The sequence below is a fragment of the Cyprinodon tularosa genome, unplaced genomic scaffold, assembly GCF_016077235.1.
Source record: "Cyprinodon tularosa strain WSP-4 unplaced genomic scaffold, ASM1607723v1 ctg416, whole genome shotgun sequence".
NCBI lineage: Eukaryota > Metazoa > Chordata > Actinopteri > Cyprinodontiformes > Cyprinodontidae > Cyprinodon > Cyprinodon tularosa.
In genome coordinates, this window is record NW_024039137.1 from 489,358 (window position 1) to 517,128 (window position 27,771).

At 37.0% G+C, this 27,771-nt stretch overlaps 1 protein-coding gene across 1 annotated transcript in view; it reads right to left on the reverse strand.

Moving 5' to 3' along the window:
* ngfrb (nerve growth factor receptor b) overlaps positions 1-27,771 on the reverse strand; it is a 50,971-nt gene that overhangs the window by 8,753 nt on the left and 14,447 nt on the right. The window contains exons 3-4 of the mRNA XM_038298822.1: positions 22,605-22,964; positions 182-416 (exon numbers count right to left, since the gene is read on the reverse strand). Of these exons, the coding sequence (XP_038154750.1) occupies positions 182-416; positions 22,605-22,964 (595 nt within the window). The remainder of the gene's footprint in view (positions 1-181; positions 417-22,604; positions 22,965-27,771) is intronic.

Genomic DNA, 27,771 nt, shown 5'->3' on the forward strand with positions numbered 1-27,771 from the left:
ATTATAAAAAAAGAAAAAGTAGCAGCATTACGGTTAAACTTTATTCAGTTTTTAGCTGGTAAATCAGAGGCAATGTTGCTAATTGTAACATAGCTTATCCAGCTCTCTGATTCCTATTCTGTAAGATGATGCGCTTCAACCTCTATGGCAAAATATGCACTTTTAACTACACTGTACTCACCTCTTAAAGACAATGAAGGCCACAAGTCCTACAACAACCGCTGCCAGGATGGAGGAGTAGATGGGGATGAGCTTATCGTTCAATCCCGGGTTGAGTCTTTCTGGGGGGTGTCCATCAGTAGTGTTAGAATTGCTTTCAGTAGTGATCTCTGGTGGGAGGTCCTCTAGTGGGTTGAAAACCTCAGGGGGGTCCGAAGGACTTGGAGAAAATGTGCTTACATCTATTGGGTCGTTTGCTGCAAAGAATAAAGAAATATAAACTGGATTTGTTTTGAATGTATCCTAGTTACTGTAAGTTAAAAGGGCAGCATTCCAATAACAGGCTTGAACTTGTTGGCTCCTTTTGGCTACCTGCTAAGTGTCAGTGCGATATTCTTCCTCCTTTCAGCTCTCTGTTTGATTTAAAACTGGAAGAAACACCTAAAGACCTTATAAGTAGTAGGTACAACCTAATAAAATTTCATATATTAGGTTTCAGGGTCCAGATATCTTTAAAAAGCCTTACCTGAGTGTTTAATTAAAGAAGAAGAAAAAAATACCCTACGCAAAACACAGAAACGTCCTGAAAGAAAATAATTTACCCTTCCACTTTCTATAACATATGTATCAAACTCAGAGACCACCAGAATCCAGCAGCAGAGGCATTTTATCTGCTCCTCAACAGCTATAAATGGTAGGATATATCATGTCATAAAATAGATATAGTTTCCAAGTATGCACAAACATGCTAAACCCACTAAAAAAATGTAGCAGTGTGCTATTCGTAACTGAAAAAATGAAATAAATGTTTTATTTATAAAGCTGCAAACAGCATTAAAACATCATTGGTGTTTTAATACAATGCCAAAGGCAAAACGTTAAAGGGAAATATTTTAGGGGATGTTTTTTTTTTGTAATCTGCAGTTTGTCACTTTATAGTTTAAAGATACGTGTTAGATATTTTGCAATCCAAACGGTGTGGATTAAAACTATATGTTTTTGAGTGTGACTGAGTGAATGTGATGATTTCTCTCTATAAAATGTAGTCCATTTACAGTTCCATTTTTAGATGGTCCACTTTTAACAGGGCTAAATATGAGGTAACCTAAACTCAGTACATCATCCACATTTACCCAACTTTTTTTCTCTATTGTCAATTCACTCTTCCTGGTCTGGTGCAGGTCTACAATTCCCTTCCTGGTGTTCTCTGACCGTTGTCTGGTCTTGACCATGGCTGAGTTTGGAGTTTGACTATTTGAAGCTGTGGACAGGTGTCTGTATACAGATAATGACTTCAAACAGACGCCTTTTATACAAGTAATGAGTAGAGGAAAGAAGAGATTCTTCTGCACGTCTATGAAGGCCAGACATTATGCTTGTTTGTGCCTGAGAAAAAACTAGTTTTCCACCAAAACTTTCATATAATTCTTTAAAAATCTTTTATTGTGACATCCTAGATTTTCTTCATTGAAATGTATCCAAATTACAGAGCTTTCTTATATTTCTTACTTGGAGAAAAAAGCAGAAATAATGCTGGGAAAAGCAGCAGTAGAACAAGCAGTAAATTATTTACTGCTATGTTTGCATCATAAAAGAAAATGCTATGTCAGTGTGGGACTTTCCTTACAAGGAATCTTGAGGTTTAATGAGTAATCTCATTTCAAAATCAAATCTTCACTGCTGCTTTAATTCTTGTATGCACCCCTTTGAGGGTATTTTCAAGTGAGAGAAGAAAGCTGATCACAGAGAAAAGTTTAGAGAAACTGAAGCCTTTAATAGATTTTCCTCATGATGGCAGGTCAAGTGGTGTCAGATGACATCGTCTCAATTGATCTTTTTTTCACACATTTAATAGAAGTATTTGCAGCTTTCAGAGACACTTGCAGCTTTATTCGTGAGTTTGTTGATCTATGAAACATGGATGAAGTCAGAAGTAAACTCCTCCCAACAAAAGGTTGCATCTTTATAACCTGCTGCAGATGGAGCACTTTGCATCACAATCTTAAATATCTCACCAAGCAGGATGTTTTCGGTATGAATATTTCTTTGGAGGGGAGGGACAGAAACAACAGCCAAAAATATTGCACATCTGCCAGTCAGATCATTTATCTCCATGCTCCTCTTTCCTTTTTTAAATTCTATCCTCCGTTTTAAGTATAACCATGAATTCATCTCATTCTGGCAAACAAAGGAGCCAACCCCACACCACGCATATAAGATCCCATATCATGGTAATTTACCCCAATTCCCAGGGTAACCATTAATGAGCATAAGAGTGTGTTTGTCCATCCAGTCCTTCCCACATTGCTCCAACCATTAGCAGACATGTTCTCTCCTCACCGCGGATATGGAAACCTATCCTCGTCTGTCACTTACTTACTCTTACTCACATCATCAACAGGAAATAAGCCTGTTGGCTTCCAAGGGCTCTAAATACCTCATGAGAGCTGCTGAGTGCAAGGCATCCATTTTCAATTGAGGAGGTGAAAACATTCACAAGTCAATGCACAGAGCTTTTGTGGGGCTCTTGGGGTAGGAATTTTCAAGCATGTCAAACTTTTTTGCTTATGTACTTGTCAAGATATGCAGCCTAAGGCTATTTTTTTCAACTACCTTTTCTTAAGTTATGACACCCTTATTGAAGAGTTATGCTAAAGCCTGAGCAAATTAGATCTTGGTCAGTTTTTTTGGTGTTCATCACATAGCAAATGTATTAATTTCTTCTAGATTTGTATATTTCTAAATTTGGAAAGTTTATTTTTCTTCCTTACATAAATTCCCCAGTAACTTTCTATTTGGCAGCATTGCTGCTAAACTGAGTTGTAAGTTTACCTACTTGCTAGGTGTCCCCAAGTGCATTCAGCATTCAGTGCATTCTCTGTGTGTTGTGCTTATTTCAGATGCAGTGTTGATGATAGTGGAGGATTTACAACAGTGTGACAAATGCCACGTCTTAAGCAAAGTGTTAAAAATATCTGTAAACGCCTGATCTGTGCAGCACATCATGATTTGTAGGAGCAATGACTCAGCAGCACTGATTTATTTTTGGAAGACGACAACCAACGACAAATGACCAGACAGTGGTCATCTTCCAACTGAGAGGTCAGCAGACGTGGATCGTATCAATTGGATTGTACTCAAATGAACCAAAATGTAACAAACTAGCCAAAAATCGGAATTTAGCTAATTTAATTTTAATCTGATTTGATGTTAACAGGATTGTGTGCCTGCCCTTAAATGGCTATGGATTATTTTATTATATAAGACAGCACTAAACTTAAAGTAAACATTCAAATTTCACTTTTTTACATAGATTGAAAAGACTACATAAAATTTTTCTTCAGCCTCACTTTTTGACTTTTACAATAAATTGCCATGACTATTATTGTAATTTGGTTCAGCAATTGGTTCAACAATTTAACCGAATTTTACCTCAATCAGCCTCTTAACATATGCACAAGATTAGAGAGAATGTTTTTTATGCATACTAATTAGCCGGACTCTAGATGCATTAAGGAGCGTAATCACAGTTCCTCCTTCCCAGTAGCTCTTAAACTTTGAAAAACATCACTGTTCCCAAAAAAATAAGACAGTTTCCATCATCATTTCTCCATTTTATTTTTAGAAACAGTGTGTCACTCTTTTTATGCATATATATACATGAACATTTTGTACAAGTTGCATATCCCACTAATCAGCTACTTTTAACTTCATCTGAGTATGCCAATTACAGGTGCTGGTCATAAAATTAGAATATCATGAAAAAGTAGATTGATTTCAGTAATTCCATTTAAAAAGTGAAACTTGTATATTATATTCATACATTACATACAAACTCATATATTTCAGATGTTTATTTTGTTTAATTTTGATGATTACAAATGACAACAAATGAAAATCTCAAATTCATCATATCAGAAAATTAGAATATTGTGAAAAGGTTCAAAATTGATGGCCCCTGGTGCCACACTCTAATCAGCAAATAACTCAAACCACCTGCAAAAGCCTTTAAATGGTCTTTCAGTCTAGTTCTATAGGCTACACAATCATGGGGAAGACTGATGACTTGACAGTTGTCCAAAAGACGACCATCGACACCTTGCACAAGGAGGGCAAGACACAAAAGGTCATCGCTAAAGAGGCTGGCTGTTCACAGAGCTCAGTGTCCAAGCACATTAATAGAGAGGCGAAGGGAAGGAAAAGATGTGGTCGAAAAAAGTGTACAAGCAAGAGAGATAACCGCACCCTGGAGAGGATTGTGAAACAAAACCCATTCAAAAATGTGGGGGAGATTCACAAAGAGTGGACTGCAGCTGGAGTGAGTGCTTCAAGAACCACCACACACAGACGTATGAAAGACATGGGTTTCTGCTGTCGCATTCCTTGTGTCAAGCCACTCTTGAACCACAGACAGCGTCAGAAGCGTCTTGCCTGGGCTAAAGAGAAACAGGACTGGACTGCTGGTGAGTGGTCCAAAGTCATGTTCTCTGATGAAAGTAAATTTTGCATTTCCTTTGGAAATCAAGGTCCCAGAGTCTGGAGGAAAAGAAGAGAGGCACTTCATCCACGTTGCTTGAAGTCCAGTGTAAAGTTTCCACAGTCAGTGATGGTTTGGGGTGCCATGTCATCTGCTGGTGTTGGTCCATTGTGTTTTCTGAGGTCCAGGGTCAACGCAGCCACATACCAGGAAGTTTTAGAGCACTTCATGCTTCCTGCAGCTGACCAACTTTTTGGAGATGCAGATTTAATTTTCCAACAGGACTTGGCACCTGCACACAGTGCCAAAGCTACCAGTACCTGGTTGAAGGACCATGGTATCCCTGTTCTTAATTGGCCAGCAAACCTGGGCTATCATAACACCTGAGCAGTGCCACAGACTGATCGACTCCATGCCACGCCGCATTGCTGCAGTAATACAGGCCAAAGGAGGCCCAACTAAATACTGAGTGCTGTACATGCTCATACTTTTCATGTTCATAATTTTCAGTTGGCCAACATTTCTATAAATCCTTTGTTTTTATTGGTCTTCAGTAATATTCTAATTTTCTGATATGATGAATTTGAGATTTTCATTTGTTGTCATTTGTAATCATCAAAATTAAACAAAATAAACATCTGAAATATATGAGTTTGTATGTAATGTATGAATATAATATACAAGTTTCACTTTTTAAATGGAATTACTGAAATCAATCTACTTTTTCATGATATTCTAATTTTATGACCAGCACCTGTAAATAGGGGGTCCCCGCTCCATCTCGCCATCAGTTTGGGGGTCCTTGGTCTGGAAAAGAAGACCCCTGTTCTTGAGGGTTTTACTATCCATGTAACTTGTTTGTTAAACCTGCCTGGTATAATTTTCCAGGATTCCTTTTTATTATGTATTGAAATGGAATTTCAAATGGAAAAAATTATAAAAAAAAAAAAAAAAAACATTTGCACCTTAAAGACTACTTTCCTATTTTTCTTTTAATAATTACTCATAAAAAAGACCATTCAAGCAGCACATTTTTCCTGATGTTTTTGAGAATATACTGTAGGGGTGAAAGCTGCAGCTGCTACTAGTGTGAAGTGAATGGACAGCAACAAAGCATTAAAGCAACAATGGGGAAATGCTGTCCCCTCAATGCTAATGGAAACCCTGGTTGGATAAGGATTCAAAACTGGATATGAAGATGAAATCTGATGCACAGTTTCAGAGTTACAACTGATAAAATAATTGCTGTCTGTGGTTCTACAGTAGGCTATGGTGTAATTGAGCAATATATGAAAAAAAAAGAAAAAAAAGAACTATGAACTAGTTCGTTTTTTGGAATTGTGAACTATGAACTGAACTAGTTCATTTTAAAATGTGTGAACTGAACTTTGAACTAGTTCACGTAGAAAGATAACTTTCCCAACACTGATAACAGCCATATGTGTAACTTTGTCCCTCTCACTCTCTAGATAGCCCTGTTCTTGATCACTATCACTGTCACCCTGTGTTTCATGACTGTTGCAGGTTTAATTACAGGACCAAGTCTGGTTGGGAGATATCAATTCTGATGTTAATATTTTGTGTATTCCTTGTAACAAAAACACATTAGATAAAAAGAGAGTTGATTTTTTTTTCTCTTAATACAACATATCTAGTTTCATCCAGCCACCTTCAGTTAAAAACATACACACAGATCCAATACATTCACCTGTCCTGAATCTTCCCAGATATCTTTTACACTCTAAAAAACATATACCCATGGAACAGGACACCATGCATTGACAGAAATGCCCTTTCCAAAAATGTTCCCTCCCCAACTTCTCTATTCATTCTCCAGTCGTCTCTTTTTTATCTTCTGCTTCTATCCTATTTGCTTTATTTAATCTCCAAAGACATATACCATTACTCTTATTCATCCTTTCTGGATTCATATTAAATTCTCTTTATTCTAAACCCTGAATTCTGACCGTTTTCTGTGAGGAGAGGAGACATGCTACTAATATGAGAGTTGACAGCAACATATAATTCAATCCAACCTCATCATGAGACCTCTTGGCATTGTTCTTTGTAATACAGAGATCCAGAAAATTTTAACCTAAAAAAATGCTTTCTAAAGCAATTCTAACTGCATGGCAGCTTCATTGAGTACGTCTGTTTTTCTGCCTCTTTAGAGTAAGTGTCCCTGATGCTTTATACTGTAGCACCCATGGACATAAATGTCTATGGTAGCACCTAAAAGAATTTAGCCATGAAAACAGGGTGAAGATGTTTTTTTTTTTTAATTTAAAGTGAGCATGAGAATGGAAAAGAATGAACATAAGGCAGAATTTGGTGCAAGGCAGGATCATCTGAGTTTTTCATAAACGGTTTATTTATTTGGATTTTCCACACAATTGTCTCTGAGGTTTACAGAGAATCATCTCAAATAAAGATATCTAAGTGATCAGTAGCAGTGGGGATAATAAAGCTTTGTTGGTTTCAGAGTGCAAGAGGAAAAGGGATTACTGCTTTAAGACAAACAAGATGCTGAGGAACAGACAAAAAGACTAAGGCTACAATTGATACTAAAACAAAACAAGTAAAGATTGGAAAATGATGCAGACTCAGATCTGTTTCTCTTATGGCTATCCTGTATCTTATCTTCTACTCAGCAGGATAATGCATCATGTCTCAAAGCTCACTGTATTTTTTCAGTCACAAGCTCTCAACAAAATAAAGCACATTTGAGATGTTCTTTAAAAAGGAGATGAAAACCATAGATGTTCAGCTGATAAAGTCCTAGCGACTGTGTGATGCTGTCTTGTCAATATTGACAAAAGCTCTGAGGAAGCTTTCTGACACCTTCTTGGACCTATGCCATGAAGGATTAAGGTAGTTCTGCAGGTAAAAAGGAGTCCAACCCAGTATTAGCCATGTATAATAAAGCGGTTGTTGTCTAAATCCATCATTATTAGAATTTTTTTCTCAGGACTGCTCTTTGTTTACGTTCCAACATAGTAACCCCATACCACCCACAGCCTTAAAAACAAAAAAATTACAGACCAAAAATCAGAGGCAGAAAATCAGTTTAGACTTCAGGCATCTATTAAGTTTAATACAAACAAGCTTGTCAGTAACCATTTCAAATTTGAATGGTGCAAGACTTGAAATTGTCATGATCTATCAACTGTAAACCAACCATATAAGTATCAAAGCCTTTAACCAGTACTCCATTGAAGTTTATATCTTATTGTATGTTAAATTACAGTAATTTTACCTCTGGCATATTCTGCTAACATCACAGCTTGTAACAGGAAATCTACTTGTAGGTTGTGAGTGTTGTCTAACATGTAATTACATAGGAAGAAGCTGCTGCCTTACAGCCTTGCCTAACTGTTTTGTTTTTTGTTTTGTTTGTTTTTTATGCAAAGGGACTTTCTATGTATAAGCTATGTTCAGTCACGCCTGAGTTGAACTTGTAATTCCAGCTACGTGTGGACTCTTGCAAACAGCTGTTTGAAGTTTTAACACTATGCACTATACAGTCTTACTGTCAATGAAAGCAATGACTTCTTATTTATAAGCTGCACCCACTAAACAAACCTTGACAAGCCCAAAACACATTTTAAATGACATTTTGTAATATTCCTATGCTATTTTTAAAACAAGAGGAGACAAAAGACTGATGTTAAAGAATGGTGTTGTCCGTGTTTGTTTAATCTCTTGTTGAAAGGTCCCTGTCCACTTTGTCATGCTTTCCCTTTTTCTCCTTGAGACGTCTGGCTCTGATCCTAACTTACACAACACATCTCATTTTTCCCCCATGCATGCTTCACCCACACCTCTAAGTGTTCATGCATGTGGCTGGGAAGCTGCAGGGCTGTTGAGATTTGTGTGCACACTTGTGTCACTCCATGTGTGTATGTATGACACTCTAGTGTATGTGTGTGTCTTCTGCGGCAGAACGCGATCAGCACTTGTAGAGGTCAACTTGGGAAACCTGAGAATGCAGAAGAGTAACCCCATCGTTTTTATCGACCAAGTCACATTCTGAGCATCTGTTCTCTTTCTCCTCTTAGAATCTCTTGCTCTTTCATTTCTAAAGCTCCATGTTTATTCTTCCTGTTTATCAATTAATTTTGTCTTATATTATGCTGTTTGTTGCTCTGGCAACTGGCTTCTTGTTGAAAATGGTAGTAGTTTCTTGCTTAAACAGTGAGCCTGACAGTTTTTGTAATTATTACAAAAACTATAAACATTAATAATTTTTGCACAGAAGATCCTCAAAGCACTGAAAAGATGAAGAAAGTAAAATATGACTTCACTTGTTCTTAAACAAAATAAAAAACATGTTTTGCATATACTTCTATCTTTTTTATGATTTTTAGACAGTACTTTTATCAGGTTGTTGCCTAATGCTGTGGAAATAAATATAAAGGGGGCCTTATTCTTAGTTATAGAAATGTATGATGCTGTCATTGTTAATTTTTAACTTAAGACTTAAAGTTTTAAATATTTGTTCAGAACAGGATTTTTTTTCACTGTTTTCTACCAGTTTCGGGCACAGCCTCTTCACGATATCTTCTGCCATATTGTATTTTAATGTCTTTGCTAAGATTTGCCCAAAGAGGATATGAGATTAAAATAATCAGAACTAAAGTCTTAGTGGTTAGAGAAGAGTGCTGGCATTTTGATGAACGCTGCAAGCCCCATTCAGTCCTACACACACACTACCACTTGAGCCAGATCCTTAAAGGCAGACTATGCAACATTTTTCAGTTAATTAATGTGTACCATAACGTTTTGGATGGTTAAATGAGTCATTTCAGGTTGAACAAAGGTATTCTCGGCCGCCCTGGTGGTCTGTGGGGGAAATACCGCACTTGCAATTGCAGGAGCATCGACCCGCACCCACAGGCTCAGAAGTCTCGCGAGAGTCGGTCTTGCTTTACGGCAAGAACTGCTACACGCCCCCAGTTAAAAGCATTCTCGTTGCTAGCACAGTGGCGATCTTTGTGCAGTTATGCTACGTTCACACCGGACGCAGCAAAAGCAGCAAAATCGCGTCTGCTGCTTCATTGTTGCTGCTTGTACCAGTTAGTTCTGATGCGCGGCTGAAGCAGCTTTGCTGCTCTGGCTGCGCGGTGCAAAGGTGTGTGTGACGCGCGTTGGGCGGAGCTTCACTATCCTTTCTCTGCCTTGCAGCTATATTTGCTGTGATCAGTGGGAATAAAGTAGTTTTAATATGTTTTTAAGTGAGAAAATACACCTGAAAATGTAATCAGTGCAGTCAGTTCATTCAGATTATCATCCTGCCTTCCAATATTTTTTCTGTCGGAGCCGCTCAGACCCCCACATACTAGTGGTGCGCCGACAGTAGGAATTCCTTCATCAGCACCCTCTGGCCGGGTCTCCTCCTCGCAGCAGCTGGTAGGTGTTTTTCATCTAAGTAATCCAAACTGCAGGCAGCAGGATAATAAAAGCCAAAGCGCGTCAGATGCTTTAACGTGACCGAAGCGCTGCTTCAGTTGTTCAGACGCGCTGCGCCTGCTGCTCAAAACGCGCCACGGGACCTTTTGCTGCGCCTCAACCATTGACTTTGCATGTAAACTCGCTGCTTCTGTCACGCCAGCTGCTTCCGGTGTGAACGCAGCATTAGTCATTCGTTGCGCTCGCCTTTCTGCTAAGCACTACAAGTTGTTTACCGCTCTCCTTTGGTTATAAGTCTTGATTATTATGAATATTGATCAAATGGAGGCCTGTTCAACACCAATTCAAATGCCTATAATAAGAATATAGGCATTTGAATCTCTGCAAAGGCCTAGTACAAAGCATAATATTTGGTTCAGGTGTGTTGGAAAAGAGATATAGGTAAACCTTTCTTAATAAATACATACATCTTAATAAATATATATTTTACTGACAAAAATCACAAGAGTCAACCTAAAATTATCATTAAAACTTCTTATGCCAGAGTGTAGAACCTTTGCTGGAGGCAAATTAAATTAAAAGAAAATATCATTACAAAAGATACTTTATAAAGACGTTACCCAACACATTTCTCTACATCCTCATGAGACGCTAGACTTTTCACAATGATTTGACGGCACGAGTGCAGAGGGAGTGTTTTGTTCACCCTTGTCACCCAACACATTCGCTGGTGTAAAATCACACCCAAAAGCTTTTTGGCCTGGAATGTCAGGGCAAATTCCTGTGTGCTGGCTGGCAGCTTGACAAGATAGAGTCAGAGTGCATGTATGTCCGGCAGCAGGAATGGTGACACAGTCGCCTTTGAAAAAAACTCCTCGTCGTCACAATGCGCAGACTGTGTGGAACAAGGATCAAGAGGGTTAAAAAAGAGGAGGTCAGCTGTGACAGTACAGCCCAGTTTAGTTGAGATATGGGTCAGTACATGTGATGCAAACTATATGCTGTACAAAGACCGACTGTCATAAACAAAGACTGAGAATTGTTAAGTTTGAATGGGTTTGAGGATTCCTCGTTTCTACAGAATTGATGTGGCTTTACATGCAGAAAATCGGGAATTTTGATGCCATTTTGTCCTTTTGTGATTCACTACATGATTCACATTGTTTTTGTATATTGGTTAAATGCTTTTCAAATTCACATTTGGATACTTATTTTATTATTTGTTGACATCCAGACCCTCCATGCAAATTAAGTCTTTAAATCCCCATGTGAAAGGGGTTGATTTGGACCTTTGTTTCAATTTTACAGCATTTTTTTTGTCTGACTCTGTGGGATATTAAGATTTTGGATACATAAAGTATCTCATTAAATGGGAAAGATATTAAACTAAGGACGCAGATTAGGGTTGTGGCAAAGATCCCCATCAAAGATGGATCTTTAAAACAGTTGTAGGAAGAAAAAAAACAGCTGTAATGCTGATGATTATTTTTTCTTTTAAATTGATACATGGTCCTTTTTAAGAGATACTTGCATCATTTACAAAGAAAAGCAAAATTAAAACTGTTTTTATTTCAAAGTTTCCAGATATTTATACATAAGTACTTTTTTACTTAAAGAACATGGGTGGTAAATGTAATTTATCATGACAAAGTAAATGTTAACTTAATTCAATGTTTACTGTCTTCTGTCTGCATGTAGAGGATGGTTGAGAGCTGGGATTTGTTTTGGTTTTATCCTTGGAATTTTCCTTTTATCTTACCGCAGCTTTTGTTGATTAATTTTAAATAGAACAAATCAATGCACCTTTAAAACTTCACCATAGAAGAACCAATGCCTGTAAAATCATTGTGCATGAATGCAAGGTTAATTGTGTGGATTGTGTTTGTTTTTTCATTAGGGCACATAACAAAATAATGAAACAAAACAAATAAAAAACAGTGCAAAAGTTCACTATTTGATATACTGAGTAAGCCAAAGAGCCCCTTGCGACTCTGGAGCTGCAGGTTGCGGACCCCTCATCTATCAGATCAAAATTGTGATGTTATCTAATTACAACTAAAGCTAAACATGCAACACATTCATTTGTAAATTCCTGTAAAGAATGAGTTAAGGTAAAAAGTTAAATTAGTGCAAGAAACCAGCCAGTTCTCATTTCTGTGTCAGCACATATTATCATCAGTTGATTTAGTATTATGAGTTCAGTAAAAGGGGAATAAAAGGGGCCAGGATAAACAGGGGCCCTGGCCCCTGTTGGCCCCTGTATAGAGATGCCCGTGTCTGTTGGCCTTTTTATGTACCTTAATTCTTTACACACTTGGCTTCTCGTCCCGTCCCTCTCTTTGTGTGCATTATGCTGGTTAGTCAATCATGCTATCGAAGGGCACACCATCTATTGTTAAGGTCAGCTGAATCCAGGAAGGAAACAACTCCTGCCCTTCTCACCTATCGACTCAATACCAAAATGGACATGACCCAGTCAATTTCTCCTTTCCTTCCCCTGAACCTTCATCTTTCCATCTGTAATACTTAATCGGTTATCGTATTGATTTCAATCTTTGCTGAGAAGTAATAGTACCTGGAAACAATCACATGGCTTAGATTTTATTTTGAGTGTGTGTTGTAACTCACACTCAACAACCCCCCCAATGTGCCTTTTTTCTTTAGTGTACATGTCTTTATGACTAAAATGATTACACATGTGCTGCAAACCACAACCTGTTGGTTTTACTGCCTTAGAACCTGAACCTCTGGTTTTGGGTGATAGGTTACAGCACATCGGTCCTGTCAGCTCTGGCTAAGGTCCCAAGGAAGAGAGAGCATCTTTGTCCTTCAGGGCTTTTAGCCAAAACCTCAGCCTGATAAGAACGGGCAGCACCTATTTTGTCAAACTCAAGTACATCTCATTCATCTTTAATCCTGTCAATAAAAGACCTTGGAATGTTGTGCTAGCTTGGCTCCCCACTCATATTAATTATGTATTTTGAAAAACCTCTGTGGGGACTTAGTGTGCATAACTTCAAATCAGCACTCTATTCCCCCTTACTACACATAATTATCAATAACCGGGGAATGCACAGCAAACAACTGCTTTTCAGATAAGGGCCATTGTATTTGCCAACTCTTTATCTCAAACAATTTACATTTCTAACTGGATGTGGTGCAGATATTTATAACTAGCTCATTTGGAACTGCAATACAGGATAAATACAGATGAATTGGACAAATGTATTTTGTATTAGTATTTTTTATTATAAAGATGTTAAATGTTACTCGATTAAGTCGTCTGTCTGTGACATCATGACCATGCGTGAGCGGCGCAGACTTCAAAACAGCTTGGCGGAGTGCGGAGAAGTCACAGAGCTGGAGATTGTTAACAATATTTAACAAGCTTCCGTAGCTGCTGACACCATAACTGCTGCAGCAGCATCAAGGTAACATCAGTCCCTAAATGAAGGGCATCTTGAAAGATGATTGGCTTCAGAGGAGGTGCAATCCTAACTTTGATTGGCTGAAGCTTAAGCAAGGGACATCGCTAGTGGTCCAGGTAAAGCTGATAAGTCTTCCAGAATGAATTTTCACTTCAGCTTCATTACAATGACAGTAATAGCAAGTTCAACCTCTGTTCATTAACCTGCAGCCATGTCAATTGCATATATCATTTTATATCAATGTTTTTATTGTAATATTTTATACAGAAAAACAGCCGTGGAAGCAGCAATTAAATCAAGTTTGGATTTAACCTGAAGAGATGTTTTACCTTTACCTATATATTAAAGTTGTAATATTTCCAAGTAAAAAAAAGCAGTGAAATCAGCAGATAAAACTACTGTTAAAACATCTAACGCATATAACGGATCGGATGCTTTGAAATGAGCTAAGATCATCCTTTAATTGACTCAGAAACCATGAATTGTGATAAAATTTGAATCGTTGTTTAAAATGAATCATTACAGCTCTACCAAAAATATCCATGGCAATGGTGCTGTCAGACTGACTTTGACAACACACCTCAGGTGTAGGTCTATTTGTTACAGACAGCAATCCAACCACTTATTGGTTGACATGAGACATGACGGATTCACTAAAGAAAATGACTAAAAACAATTTGTTGCTACTGCAAACAATTAAAAATCGAACAAAAAACCTACAATCAACCATACGTATGCAAACAAATGCTGCAACTATAAACAAAATACTAAAATCACAGAGAGAAAATTGTGTTAATTAAAACCCGAAGCACGAACAAGCCATGTTGGACCAGACCTTCTATACAAACAAGAAGTCAAAGGATTTCTTATTAAAAGAGAGTCGTAAAAAGAAAGAAAAGCCTTGTTATCATTCTTCTCATTTTGTAATTCCTATTGTCTTACATATTACAGAATAAAAGCATGTATAGTAACATACACATATACATGTAGACTGTCTCAATACCAATCAAATTTTCTTTCAAAAACTTGTTACAGGTAGTTGAATGAAAAGTAAATGTAAATCTATTTCTGCCAGAATCATTTTGGCAGATACGCTCTGGAGCAGAAATCTTAAATTGGTGTCCTGCCTCTTTTAAGTTTGTCTCCAGTTCAACACCTCGGAGTCACATAATAAGGTCGTCAGCAGGTCTCTGGAGAACATGAATGCATTCTATGCATTCTAGGGTGCAGGACTCCAGCTCTGTAACTGAGAAACCCTGCTCTAGAGTAAACCAGTATTTTTTCCCCCAAAAAAATTGGTTGGCATAGCTCAGTATTTTGCAAATGCACCATTTTGACATCAATGAATTTAATTTCCTTGAAATTAAATTTGAATTAAAGCAATTGAACCTGATTCATTCTATTTGACAGAATTGCATTGATGTGGATTGATTTAATTTTTATAGATGTGACTTGGACCTGAGCTCTAAACCTGAAAATGAATGAAGTGTATGCTAGAGGGCATAGAATGCACAGCTTTAGTAATGGGATAGGTTAATACATAAAATAGAACATCTCAGATCAAACCTCTGAGAGGATTTAATGATATTCAGCTCTGGTTAGAGCTCAAACTACCTGAAAGTCAAAGTTGAAACTGCTCAAAACACAAGACTCCCATGATCTTTAACCTTTGACCTTGCTCTGTAGCCTACAGAGGAGTGGAAGCCATATCACGCTTCTTAAGATAACCATCTCGTTGTCAAAGAGTCACCTCTGACAGTCTAGCCTAAAAGAAATCTGGTCAGTATTATAGCATACTTGCTAAAACAGTCAGATGAAAATGTTTGTTGAATTGAAAACATAAATGTATCCCGCTGGGGAAGTTGGTGGGACACTGGAAGTCTTTCTCAGCAAATGTTTGAGATTTTATCCATGGAAACCCTGAATAGTCACTGGGGAAATCCGCTTCTAACCTAATTTTAGGTATAATCAAAACAGAGAAAGAGGAAATCGTGTTTTCTCTCAAAGGATAACCCTGATTAAAGATGTTCTGCTCCTTCCACCTACAGCTAAACTATGTCTCTAGTATCTCAAGTTACAGCTTGCCTTTTCACAGGCAATGACCTTCTGTGTGTTCCTTACAGCCCTTTTACCTTCCTAACTGTGTTTAGCCTTCAGGCCTGCCTCGCCTGACTCCACAACATTAATGGATATGAACATCTGGCAGCGCCACAGATTTTTAAGCCCTGATAACGTGTGTTCCTCCCTAAAAAGATTACATTAGAAATAAAAGGCACATTATTGGGTTAGAGGGAGGAGTAGGATATGGCAATAAAGCCCATATGCAGTGGGCTGTAAGTCATCATGTTTGAAATCACAGTTAATTCACATTCATCATGAGTTATAGTTTATTTTTGTTTTAGTTTTTTTTATCAGAAAGGATGTATTACCGTTGATGTTCTGGCTTCCTGTATCTTGATCTTGGAGTCATCAAAATAAAAGCCACTCCCACTCATAGACCAGAGCCTGTATTAAGCTGTTAAAGCATCATTCTCAATGGAAGTAGCTCTTACAGTAGCACCATACTTGGTAGAAAACATCAATAAATGTTTTCATCCACTTTTGCTTGTCAAATAACCTAATCCATCTGTGGTCTATTTCCCAAGCTGCCTCTAAATCTAGAAATACAACATACAATTTAATACTGTTGCATTAACTCAATCTGTGAAGCTTAAGCACAAGTGAGTGACCCAAGTTTATCATATCTAGACAGGATGCATTTGACGTAATTAAAATTTATGGTTCATACAGTACACTTTTTCCCTTCACACTTTCTGACCTTTTATTCTTGAATACAAATTTTGTTACAGTGAAAAACAAACTGAGCTACCTAAGAAGTTTTACTATCGTATGTTCCATAACAAAAATCAAAACAGAAATGAAATTTATCTTTTAGAGTTTGATCAACAATCAAAGAAAAAACTGTAAACTCTCTGGGTTTTTTTTGTTGTGTTTTTTTATTTTTTATTTTACTGAATGTGTGCATAGCCAGTTAGTCATGATCGATACAAATGCAAGCAAATCTAGATGTGATATTTTAAATTTAAAAAAGAACATAAACTATAAACGCAACATGTAAAAACTACTGCAAGTAAAGAATGTTACTGATTTTTACTCTTTCAATATTGAAGATAGACAAACTGTCAAATCAAACCATGATCTATTTTTCTTTTATTTTTTCCCTTTTTTACCATGCCATTCTAGATCTGTAATTTCCAAGTACAGATATAAAAAGATCTGAACTCACACTTTTAAAAACTGTAAAGGATTTTGTTGTTATTGTAGTATCGTTTGTGTTGGGATCTGGAGATCTGCCACCTGTCTCCAGCAGGGTGCACTGTGGATCTCCAGGGCTGGAGCCCTCCAGCACAGCTGACGTTCATCAGCCCATCAGGAGACCTGCCTATTTAAGCAGCTGCCAGACCTTCCTTCAACGCCGCAGTGTTGACCTAGTTTGGTTAGCACACCTGAGCCTCTGTTACCTGACTGAATCGTTGTTATCTCAAAGAGAGAAACCTGATTCTAATCTGCCTCTGTCTTTGCTCACAGGAAACCTGTCTCAAGTCTGAAGCTCTGGATAAGCTTAACCTGCCTGCCAGCCCTGGTGAGCCAAACCTGAAGATTCCAATCTGGATTTCTCCTGCTGCTCTCAGAAAAGAGCTGGAAACTCTGATCAAGGTCTGCCATTCAAAGTCAGAAGCTAGACGCTGCTGCTGCTTGTGCACTCTGCTGAACCAACAGTCTCTGGACCCAACGGTTCCCTCTCTCACAAGTAAAGCCTGGACTTCTTCAAGGTAGACTCTGAATTATCCAAAGACTCAATTAATCATCTGACTGCCTGGCTAATCAAACTGTCCATCTCTGCAGACATCAGTGAACCCAACCCGGACCAGTACCTGAACCAGTTCATGTCTTTGTGTGAAAACCTATTTCAATAAACTCTGTTAAACTTTTATTCAGCCTCCGTTTGTAATCTGCATGTGGGTTTAGCCTTAAACCAATCATGACAGTTTGTTATGTAATTGGGCTGCAGTCTCTTCCACAGCTATTTTTTTTCCCGACTGTGCAATATATATTTACTCTGTAGGATGAAGTTAAATGAGATTGTTCTTTTGTCTGCTTCTTCTTTTTCATTGCTAACAACTGTGTGTAATTGTCTGTGTGTAAGTCACTGTAATACCCAAATTTGTGAATTTGCAAAATTATTCTTAGCTCTGAAAGTAATTTTAGTTTTACTAACTGCTCTTAAATGAAAATGTTCATGATCAATATGCAAAGTATGTGGCACTTTCAGAGATGTTCATAACTAGTTAAAATATGATTTTCCTCTGTTCTTTTATAGATCAGCACTAGGGTTGTCACGATACTAAACTTTTCAACTCGATACCGATACTAAGGAAAATATTCGATACGCGATACCATTTTCGATACCACAAGGATAAAAACAAAGACTCCAAAATTCTACAGAAAATGTTCATTAATAAATAAAATACAATAAATAAATACAATAATGGTTGTATGCTGTGCACAATATTAAGCAAGCTTGATAAAAAACTTATAAAATTAAAATTAAGTGTTCCTTCCTTGGCTATGCTTTGCACACATAACAATGACACTAGCCAAACCGGTTAAGAAACAAAAATAATCCTCAGCAGCTGCACCTGTTACAAAAAAAAAAGTCTGAAACTGAAAAGTGCAGAGAATTATTCAATCACACAGTGTTCTGATTGTGCTTTTAGGTAGCACAATGAACTGTACCAAAGGTCCTCTAAGGACTCTAAGGCTATGTTCACACTGCAGGCCTTGATGCCCAATTCCGATTTTTTTTTGTGAAATCCTGTTTTTTTTGCGTTGCCTTTCACACTTCCAAATATATGGGATTTGTATGTGATCTCCTTTGTAAACTGCATTTATACAGCTTAAGTGTCCCGCATGCGCAGTAGAGGATGCAATGCGTCACAAGCCAGCATGCTCTGTGTTTATGGAGGTAAACATGAATAGTAGTGCCGGAGCTCATCTAGCGATCTTTCCAAACCTTTAAACCTCAATCTTTTCAAGATGGTTAAAAATAATACTGCTCTTCGCATCATCGTCCACCATAGTGTTTGTTTTCTTGCTGCTTCTGTGTAGCAAGAAGAAGAATAGTGACCTATGTTGGTTACTAATGACATTCAGGTCGGATGAATGTGACCTTGCTGTTCAGACACAGGTCGCATTTGAAAGATCAGATTCGTATCGGATCTAGGACCACATAGCCAAGCGGCCTGGGTCGCATTGGAAAAAATCGGATTTGAGTTGTTCAGACTGTCATGAAAAGATCAGATCCAGGTCGCATGTGGGCCAAAAAAATCGGATTTTGGTCACTTCAGGCTGTGAATGTAGCCTTAGACAACACCCAATTACAGCTTTGCATCTATGCTTTATAACAACAGCATTATTACGCTTTACATTTTTGAGAATAATTTTTGAATCTACTAATTATCAAATACGTTTGATTATTGAGAAGACATTAAATTTGCTTCTTTACTCAAAGTTAGATCCTTTTTGTAGCCTCTGGCTAAAGCAAAAGTGCTCACTTGCCACACAAGATCATACGAGAGGTACAAAAGACTCCTTTCAGCTCAACACTAGCTCTATGTTTGTAGCTGTATTCACATCTTTCAAACCGATGCCTCAACAGACTGCATGGGTAATCAACAGGGTCCTTTCATTGTCAGTTCACAAAAGCATTGATTTAATCTTTGAGGCATCATATCATTGGAATGAAGTGACTGTTCTCATAAGGAATTTCTGATTTGAGGCATGATACCCAAAGGGTCCAATGATATGAAAAAAAAAGTTTATAGATGTGACCTTGACAAAACCCAAAATATTGAAAAAAAAGACTGTAACTCTTGTTTCTGGAGAGGGGATGAGTCGGTGAAGACAATGAGATGAGCCTCAGCTTGGCATTTAGGTCGATGGGCCAACAACGCCTTTAGTGTTGAACTGAGATGAGCTGATAATGTGGCTGACAAATGATGTGTCCAGTCAGTCGGACTGTCTGCTCAGCAAATATGCACTCAGTTATATTCCATTCACTTCAACATGACCCTGGGCCGTGAACCCAGTAAATCAGCTTGACTCTGCACAGTTCATGATAAATGTGTTTGTTCATAAGATAGAGTATACGCCATGTCTATTTGTCAATAAACAATATGAGTTTTCAATACTTATCAATTACTGAAATAATCAACAATTTAGGAATCGATTATTCAAAAATGAGAGTAAACTGATTAAAATATGCCATCTGTTGAAGGACAACCCACAGACAGCTAGAATTCAACCAAAACTGACAGAAATATGCGTGCTTTCATATAAAAATTGAAACCCGAATTTGTCTGTTAACATGCCATTTCCTTTGCTCTTGAAAGGGCAAAATTTTAACATCATTGGGTTAAAATTCTGTCAAAATATCTTATATCATTCCTTTTCTCCCATCTATTGATTAATTTATCGAAAAAATAATCGTCATTCATTGATTAGAAAAATAAGCCTTATTTGCAGCTCTAGGTAGGATATAAATAACTTAAAATACATTTTAATTAGAGCAAAACTATGTTTCTGTTTTTCTTTTTACACTTAAGTTAATGTTACTTTGTGCATTTTATCCGATCATTTTAGAAATGTCCAGGTCATGTTCTATCAGAGTCCTTGTAATGGCAGATTTAAGTGGTCAAAAACAAAGTCCACATACTTTTTGAGATTTATACAAAAATACATTTTGAAAAAGGCACATCCCACACTTCCTAAAATAACAAGGCTGTATTATGCTGAATATCAGATCCCTGACCAAAAAAAAGTATAAAAGAACAACTTGGTTGTCACATTTTAAAGAAAAGACTGTGAGACTACCTCCTAACCCCCAAGATCCCGGCTTGTGACACCGCTTGCCACCAGCTTTATATATTCTTAATCAATTTCCTAGAAATCTATTGGCTCCGACTAAAGGGTCCATGGTTGAACCTTGGGATTCTGAAGATTTATTCTTTCAAGTATTTGACACAAATTCAAAATTCATTTTGAACTGAAAAAGCTTCCTGGGTGGGAAGCTACACGTCTTCAAACTTGGAACTTGGATTACTATGACCTGGATGACTGAGAATCTTCACCGGCAAACTGAAACAAGGTTATTGTTTCATCTGTTTGTACTACTTTGAAAACTGCAATGTTTTTGTTGCTGTATGAGTTTTTTAGTTTGTATTTTCCCCAAAACAATGTGTTACACCTTGCCACCCTGTCTCACTTCCTATCTAACTCATGACACCCCCATCACATTGCGGAGTATCTTTAACCTAAATAGACCATCTTGGTCGTACACTATGAATAGCAGTCATAGGGAAATGTGAGTGGTCCGCGCTGCCCCATACTTCAATGTGTTATAGTCACTACTCACATATAGCAATCTATATTTAATTCTTTTTTTTTCTTTTTTTTTTGATTAAGTGTATTTTGGGGGAAATACAAAATAAGTAGTTATGAGCCTGATCTTCAAAGTTTCAAACTAAGGGATAGGGATGCACACTTTAAGGTGAATATGTCCCATTACAAGTTATGTGATTGTTTTTGTTTTTCTTGTGGCTGTTACTGTTCAGTTTTATTATTTATATTTAAAAAAACAATTATTGCATTTATTGTCTACAGTTCTGCTGTATTAATCTGTGCCGCATAGACATTTTTTCTACTATTACTAATCTTTTAAACTTTGCACACTCGCACAGAATTGCTAATTATGCAGTGAGCATCTTTAAAGAGATCGACTCGGTGCGGTTGGGGTCAGACCACGGCAAGATTGCATCATTGCACCATAGTGGTGTAGAAGTAGTAGTAAAACAATGAACCAGTAAATAAGCCGTTTTGCCAGTATTACCAGTCTCTTGCATCCCTGCTCTTATCTAATTTCCTTTACTATTCTTTGAATGTATCAAGGTTGAGTTAAAATATCTATTTTTTCTTTTTTTTTATCAGTGCATATATTTATTACTGCTGTTGATTAACCATGTGGATAGATTGTTGTGTTACCAAAAAGTCTAGAAAATTAAATCCACCGTCTGTACCTGTAGCTTTTACTTGTAAAAATGACTGGTTCCTCTTTACTTTTCATAAACTGACTTCCTGCTATAGATTGATGGGCAGAAGGAGCAGCAGGCGGCTAAAATAGAACAGCCGCCTATTTCAGAGTAACTGCCAGGTGCCTGCACGTCTGGGACGTTTCAGAAATGCACCATGGTACAGCCGGTGAAACTAAGTGATTGACTACAATTGCTGCAATCAGCTGGGACAGCATGGCGGAGCCGCAACACGTTGCCTTTACACCCGCTGAAACCATGTGGCTACAGTCCAAATGTGACAAATGTGCACAGACCATCTTTGTGTCACTGTACCAGTTCCTTCTTTCTGGTAAAAATGACTGTGAATAATTTGAGTTTTTGGCGCTTGACTTTCAAACATGCTAAATATGAAAAGAAAAAATATGAAAGTCGTCTGTTTCATATATGATCAATTGCTTTGCATCTGGTAAAGAATTAGATATGCATTGCCACAACGTATTTTTACATTTGTCATAATCATATGAACTGCATATTACTGAGAGTTGCGCTTGCTGTTCTGCTCATTTTACACACTTAGTCGCATTTGCACCTGAATTGTAAACCTGCCTTTCACAGGCTATCGCATGTGCATGTGTTTTTATATGTGCATACCTTTAAAACATCAGGCCCTAAGCATACAAGGTGTAAGGCATAAACAGGTATTCACGGCGTTTATGTGTGTTGGAAGGTAGAGACTGGTAAAAGTTACTTTCAGTGAAGGGGGGACCATAACTTGGTAACTAATAAGAATGAGTAATACTACTGCAATAAAATCTTGAATATAAAAAATTGATAAAATCTACCTTTATTAACTCCTCAAAATACATTCTAAAGTATCTGCCCTTTTCTAGGGTACATATCAAATATGATATACATGCTAAGACGAGTACAAAATAGGAAATGAATTATACTGTATATTTTAACAGTATATTTTAGTATAAAATAGAACATATAATAACTTACATTTGCAAACAGTATCGCTGATAGAGGTGCACTCCTGCAACACCTCATCTTCCTCATCACACGTTGTACAGGGGATACATGGGTCCCTGTAATTATCCTGGTCAGAGAAAGTGTCGTCGGTGCATTCCTCGCACACTGTGTCATGGTCCGACTCACACTTGTACAACATGCCCTGGCCTTCGGGACATTTGGTGCAAGCTTCACACCTTTGAGTGACTCTGTTTAGATAGTAGCCGTAGTTGCATGTGCAAATGGCATCATTGGTATCGGTGCAGGGCGTCTGCATGCGGAGCAGCCCAGTACATTTTGTACAAAGCTTGCATTTTTCAGTGTGGCTGAAGCTCTCTGAGAAAGTTTCACCTGAAAGAAGAAGAGTACAAAGAAAAATGTATTAACTATTACAGATACTACACACAATATAGTTGAAAATGATTTTAGTATTACAATAACTTGCCTACAAAACTACTAAAAAGAGATTAAGAAAACAAATATTTGGACAGCTTGAAAAGTTCTGTTTTATTGAATAAAGGCTTTGTAAATGTCGACCACCATATAGAGCAACCTCTCTTTGGAATTTAATTTGTTTTGACTTGCCTCCTTGGGATTAGAACCTATATCTAGATCACAGGTTTCTTTAGTCTCTTCTGCTTTAGCTTAATAAAACAATTCTTAAAGCGGTGCTAAATAACTTTCAGTTGTAGTCGTTTTTGGCTACCTCAAGTGGACAACAGCTGTATTGTTCTGCCTGAAGGAAGACAACTGCTAAGTTCTAATTCATGGGATGCATCCTACGAAGGCCAGATTCGTAGGCCGATTACTTCATAGCGCGGCACCGAGACCTGTTCAGATTGGAAGAGTCCTTGTTATAGGGCCGACAAATACATCCTTCTTTTTTGCACGTTTTGAAGGAAGAGTCCAGTGTATCCTACGTAGCCTTGGATATCTCGTGAATCATTGCGAGTCCATGCAAGCCGGCTTCTCTGTGCTCAGACGTAAAAGATACTTGGCGCCCAATACTGGAGAATATTGGAAGTACAGTTTAAAATAATATAATTGTAATTATAATATATAATTCACATAATAGAAATATGTGAATAGTTCCATCTGAATTAAATGAAAATAGTTGTTTTAAATGGTTCTTTAGTCAGATATGTGATGGGTTATGTTTGGTTTATTGAAATTTTGTTTTTTTTTATCTGTGCCTCTGTAAATGGGTTTGGCTGATATTTAAGGACAGACTCTACCATACCTGCATTGTTGGGAACTATAAATCTGATATGATGCACTGTTGAAGCTCCCCAAAAATGTTATTAACACCCAGAACAGCAGTGAGAAGTTGGGTATTCATTATTTTCCTGTTTTGTGTGTCAATTCTCACGGCTGCGGTAAAAGCTACGGAAGGCTGGAGCTGTTTGAATCAATCAATCATTGTTTGTCAGGTTTACTGACATCCTCCTCAGAGTTGCTTTGTGCTGGTGAAAGCGATATTAACCCCCCCAGGCCATGACAGATGTGTCATTCAACTAGTTGTAAGACAACATTAACTCAAAAAAAGGTTGAAAAGTATTTATTATAGCTTTATTATTATGCAATAATTTCTAATATTGTATGAGTCTCAGTAAAACTTTTAAATAAACAGCTAAGCACACATTTTCATTATTTCACAATATAATATATTATATTGTATAATATAATATCATGTTATATTATATTCTGTAATATAATTCTTTCTTTCCTTTTTCCCATACAACTGGCATTCAAGTCTGTCTCTAAGGTTTAGATGCTAGATGTTGCTCTATGTACCAGGCTTACAACCTCACCAAACGTATGTCTTTCTCCCTTCCATCTTTGCTGAAATGTTGGTATAATCTAATCCTATCTATACCAGTGATTGAGATTGCATAGCTCACTATCTAAACTGCTTTTGCTTGCATGGATTGCAGCTTTAATTGTTGCACTGGGGAGATTTGCCTATTTGGCAGTACAACACAATTTTTATCTAAGCACTTCATCCCTCCATCCATTTTCTGGCACGCTTCATCCAAAGTGGGGTCGCGAGGGGTGCTAGTGCCTATCTCCAGCTGTCTACGGGCGAAAGGCGGAGTACACCCTGGACAGGTCGACAGTCCATCGCAGATTTATGCACTTCTTCTAGCAGTTTGTACCTGTAACTTGCCACGTCATACCGATGTGCAACCTGCTTTTTTAATAAATATTTACCATGTTTTATATATCAGCTTATCATATCATATACTTTCTTTTGTGTGGATTGGCAATTTGTGCGATTTAAGAAAATTAATAACAGTTAAAAAAACTGTTATAAATTCTTTAATGTTCCTTATTATGAAAAAACAATGTATTTAAGTTAGCAGATGCTTTCAATGTAACCAATAATCTTTTGACATAGGTCATCTGATATGTAACATACTAAATAAAATGTCCATCACTTATTTTCCCCAAAATGCATTCAGTCTTAACAAAATGAACTACAAAATTTGAGGCAACCTGATTTTTGCTTAGTTTTTCTTACACTTGCACCTCAAGAAGGAATAACACACCTCTGAAAACCACAATTTTCAAATTTTGGACAGAGAGGACGGATGGTTTGAAAGGGATAAGGGAAGCCATCTCCGTTAAAAGGGGAAAGAAATCTCTGGACAGAGGGGAACGATTCCAAAGAAGAAATAAGCACATTCATCATGATTCAGACACACAACCCATGCACAACTAAAGACTTCAGCAAACCAGATGGTGGCTATTTCTCTAATTAAGAATGTGCTTTCTCAAATGTGTGGTGACAGAATTCAGTTCAGTTCAGTTTTTTGGTCATCAAAACAAATGTAAATGTATGTCTCAATGTAATACAGTAGACTCGATTTATAGTTATGGACACCTACCAAAAGGGTTCAGGGAGACATGAAACCTATTAAAGCCAATCCCTTTCGCTTTCTTGGATAAGAATTACTGGCAGCATTTATTTGCTTATGCCACAAACCTTTCTAAATGTTCTGGGAGTACAAATGAGGAGAGAGAGAAGAATCTAAACATATAAATGCTTTCTTATGAGCTCATTCTCACTGTTTTCCCTGGTTACCTCAGATATTTTTGTTTTATGAGTTGGTTAATTGACAAAGGCTAGAGTCTGGGTGCCTCAAATTTACCGTAAGCCTGATTTATGGTTTCCATAATCGGATGACTGAAAATTCGTACAGGTATATTAGTAAAGTCTTTAACATAATTTGACTTTAAATATTGAGCTTATCAGTCTTTTTTCCCCCTTGTTTTGGTGTTTCTTACACTTTTTTCAAAATGTTTTAGAATTGCTAAAAATAAGTAACAACAGTTTAGTGAAGTTTTTTATTTTTATTTTAAATGTCTGTGCAACTTAGGCAGGTGTGTAAAAACAAATAATGTTATGGATGTCAGATATATTGGCAAAGGTTTCAATCAATAATTTATGGAGTATGGAATTGTATTTCGGCTAGATAGAGAGCTGGGAAATGCACTAAATTATGCAAGAGACCCATTTGTAAAAGCAGTTTGTGTGTGTGGGTGGGTGGGCAGGGAGGGGGCATATCTGTGTTTTTAAGACTGAACAGCAACAGAGATGTAGTTTCACAAGATATAACCAATGCAAATGTGACTGAATCCTTTTTTTTAATCTACAGAATCAAATTTCATTTATTAAAGTCATTTATTAAAATCTAGAGGTACAAAGGACACATTTAAACCTCAGAAGGTTTTCAGCTTTCCTTTTATTTTGTTACAGCTGAAAAACATTGTATTGATCCTTTTGGGATGAATAACGTATCTTTGAGTTTAACTGAATTAAAATAAAATAAAAATGCTTTTAATAGTAACCAGCTTTAGCCCTTTTTTCCACTTCCATTCTTTTTTCAAATCACAAAAAATATATTTTTCCCGTATCATATTTTTGTAGCTGTGATTGTCTCTGGAGCATCCATTCTATTAAGATGTGGTTTTGTACGTGGTTATATGATTTTTTTCGCTATAATGTTTAAGGAAGTTAAAATAAAACTTAAAGCAAAAAAGGATTAAATAATCTATTTTGCACAAATGGGGCAAATGAAAATCAGTAAAAATATACCCTGATTGTTCTTGTTTCTAATTCTAGTATACACATCTATTATTCTAGTATTACAGCTTCTCTCTGTCAAATGGGATTGCAGGGCTTGAGTGGTAAATGATGAATGTTCCAAATAAATAATTTATAGAAACACTGAAGAAAATAGAACTGCTCATCTTTTCTTGGTATGTTCACTTAATAGATGAGCCAGAAAATCAAGCATGATTAGCATCCTTAAAGGCCAAATGAAAAAACTGGATACATTTTCTCTTGTCTTAGTTATGCTGCAGATGTTATTGATGTAAAAGATGTAGAAAACTAAAAACATATCATTCACCAACCAAAAACATGTTGATTTTTTTCTTTTAATGCAGAAAAACCAACATTTTCATCGAAATGTTGGTATGTCTAAATATAAAAGAACTTAAACAAATCTGTGGGACCATTATTCCATACATTAGAACTACATATATCACAATATTTTCTTCAAAAAAACATTCTATTCAGCCATGCTGTTTTTTTTTTCAATCAGTTTTCTCTGTAAATGCAACAAATCAATAGCGAATGCTGCCAGAGGATGCAAAGATTTTTTTTAACATTTAAACCCCTAAATCAAACTAAATAAGAAGTCTCATCATAAGTAGTCTTATAGTTACTCACTTTCATGCCAGGGCAGACACTTTAAGTATTCAGCCTGCCAAGACATTTGAATCTTCATTGCTGCAGACTGAGCTACTGCATAGCATATCATGAAAGCAAATAATATTGGATCATTTGTGCAATATATGCATACCATTTATGAAAATTTCACTGCATAGTGACCATATTTGTTACCTAACAAGTCTTTGAAATAATTTGCGACTTTTCTTTAAATATACCAGACTCCGTGGTTATCATAAGACCATATTATATATCCAACTTTATGCGTATGCTGAAAAAAGCAATAAGCACTACATACTTATTCAAGAAGATTTGCCGAAAATATGTAGATCCATATAGATAGGCTGTAACTACTTTGAGCATTAAATTAAAAATAGCTTTCCATGACAAATCACAATCTTGAGAGTTTGCTTTCACCTT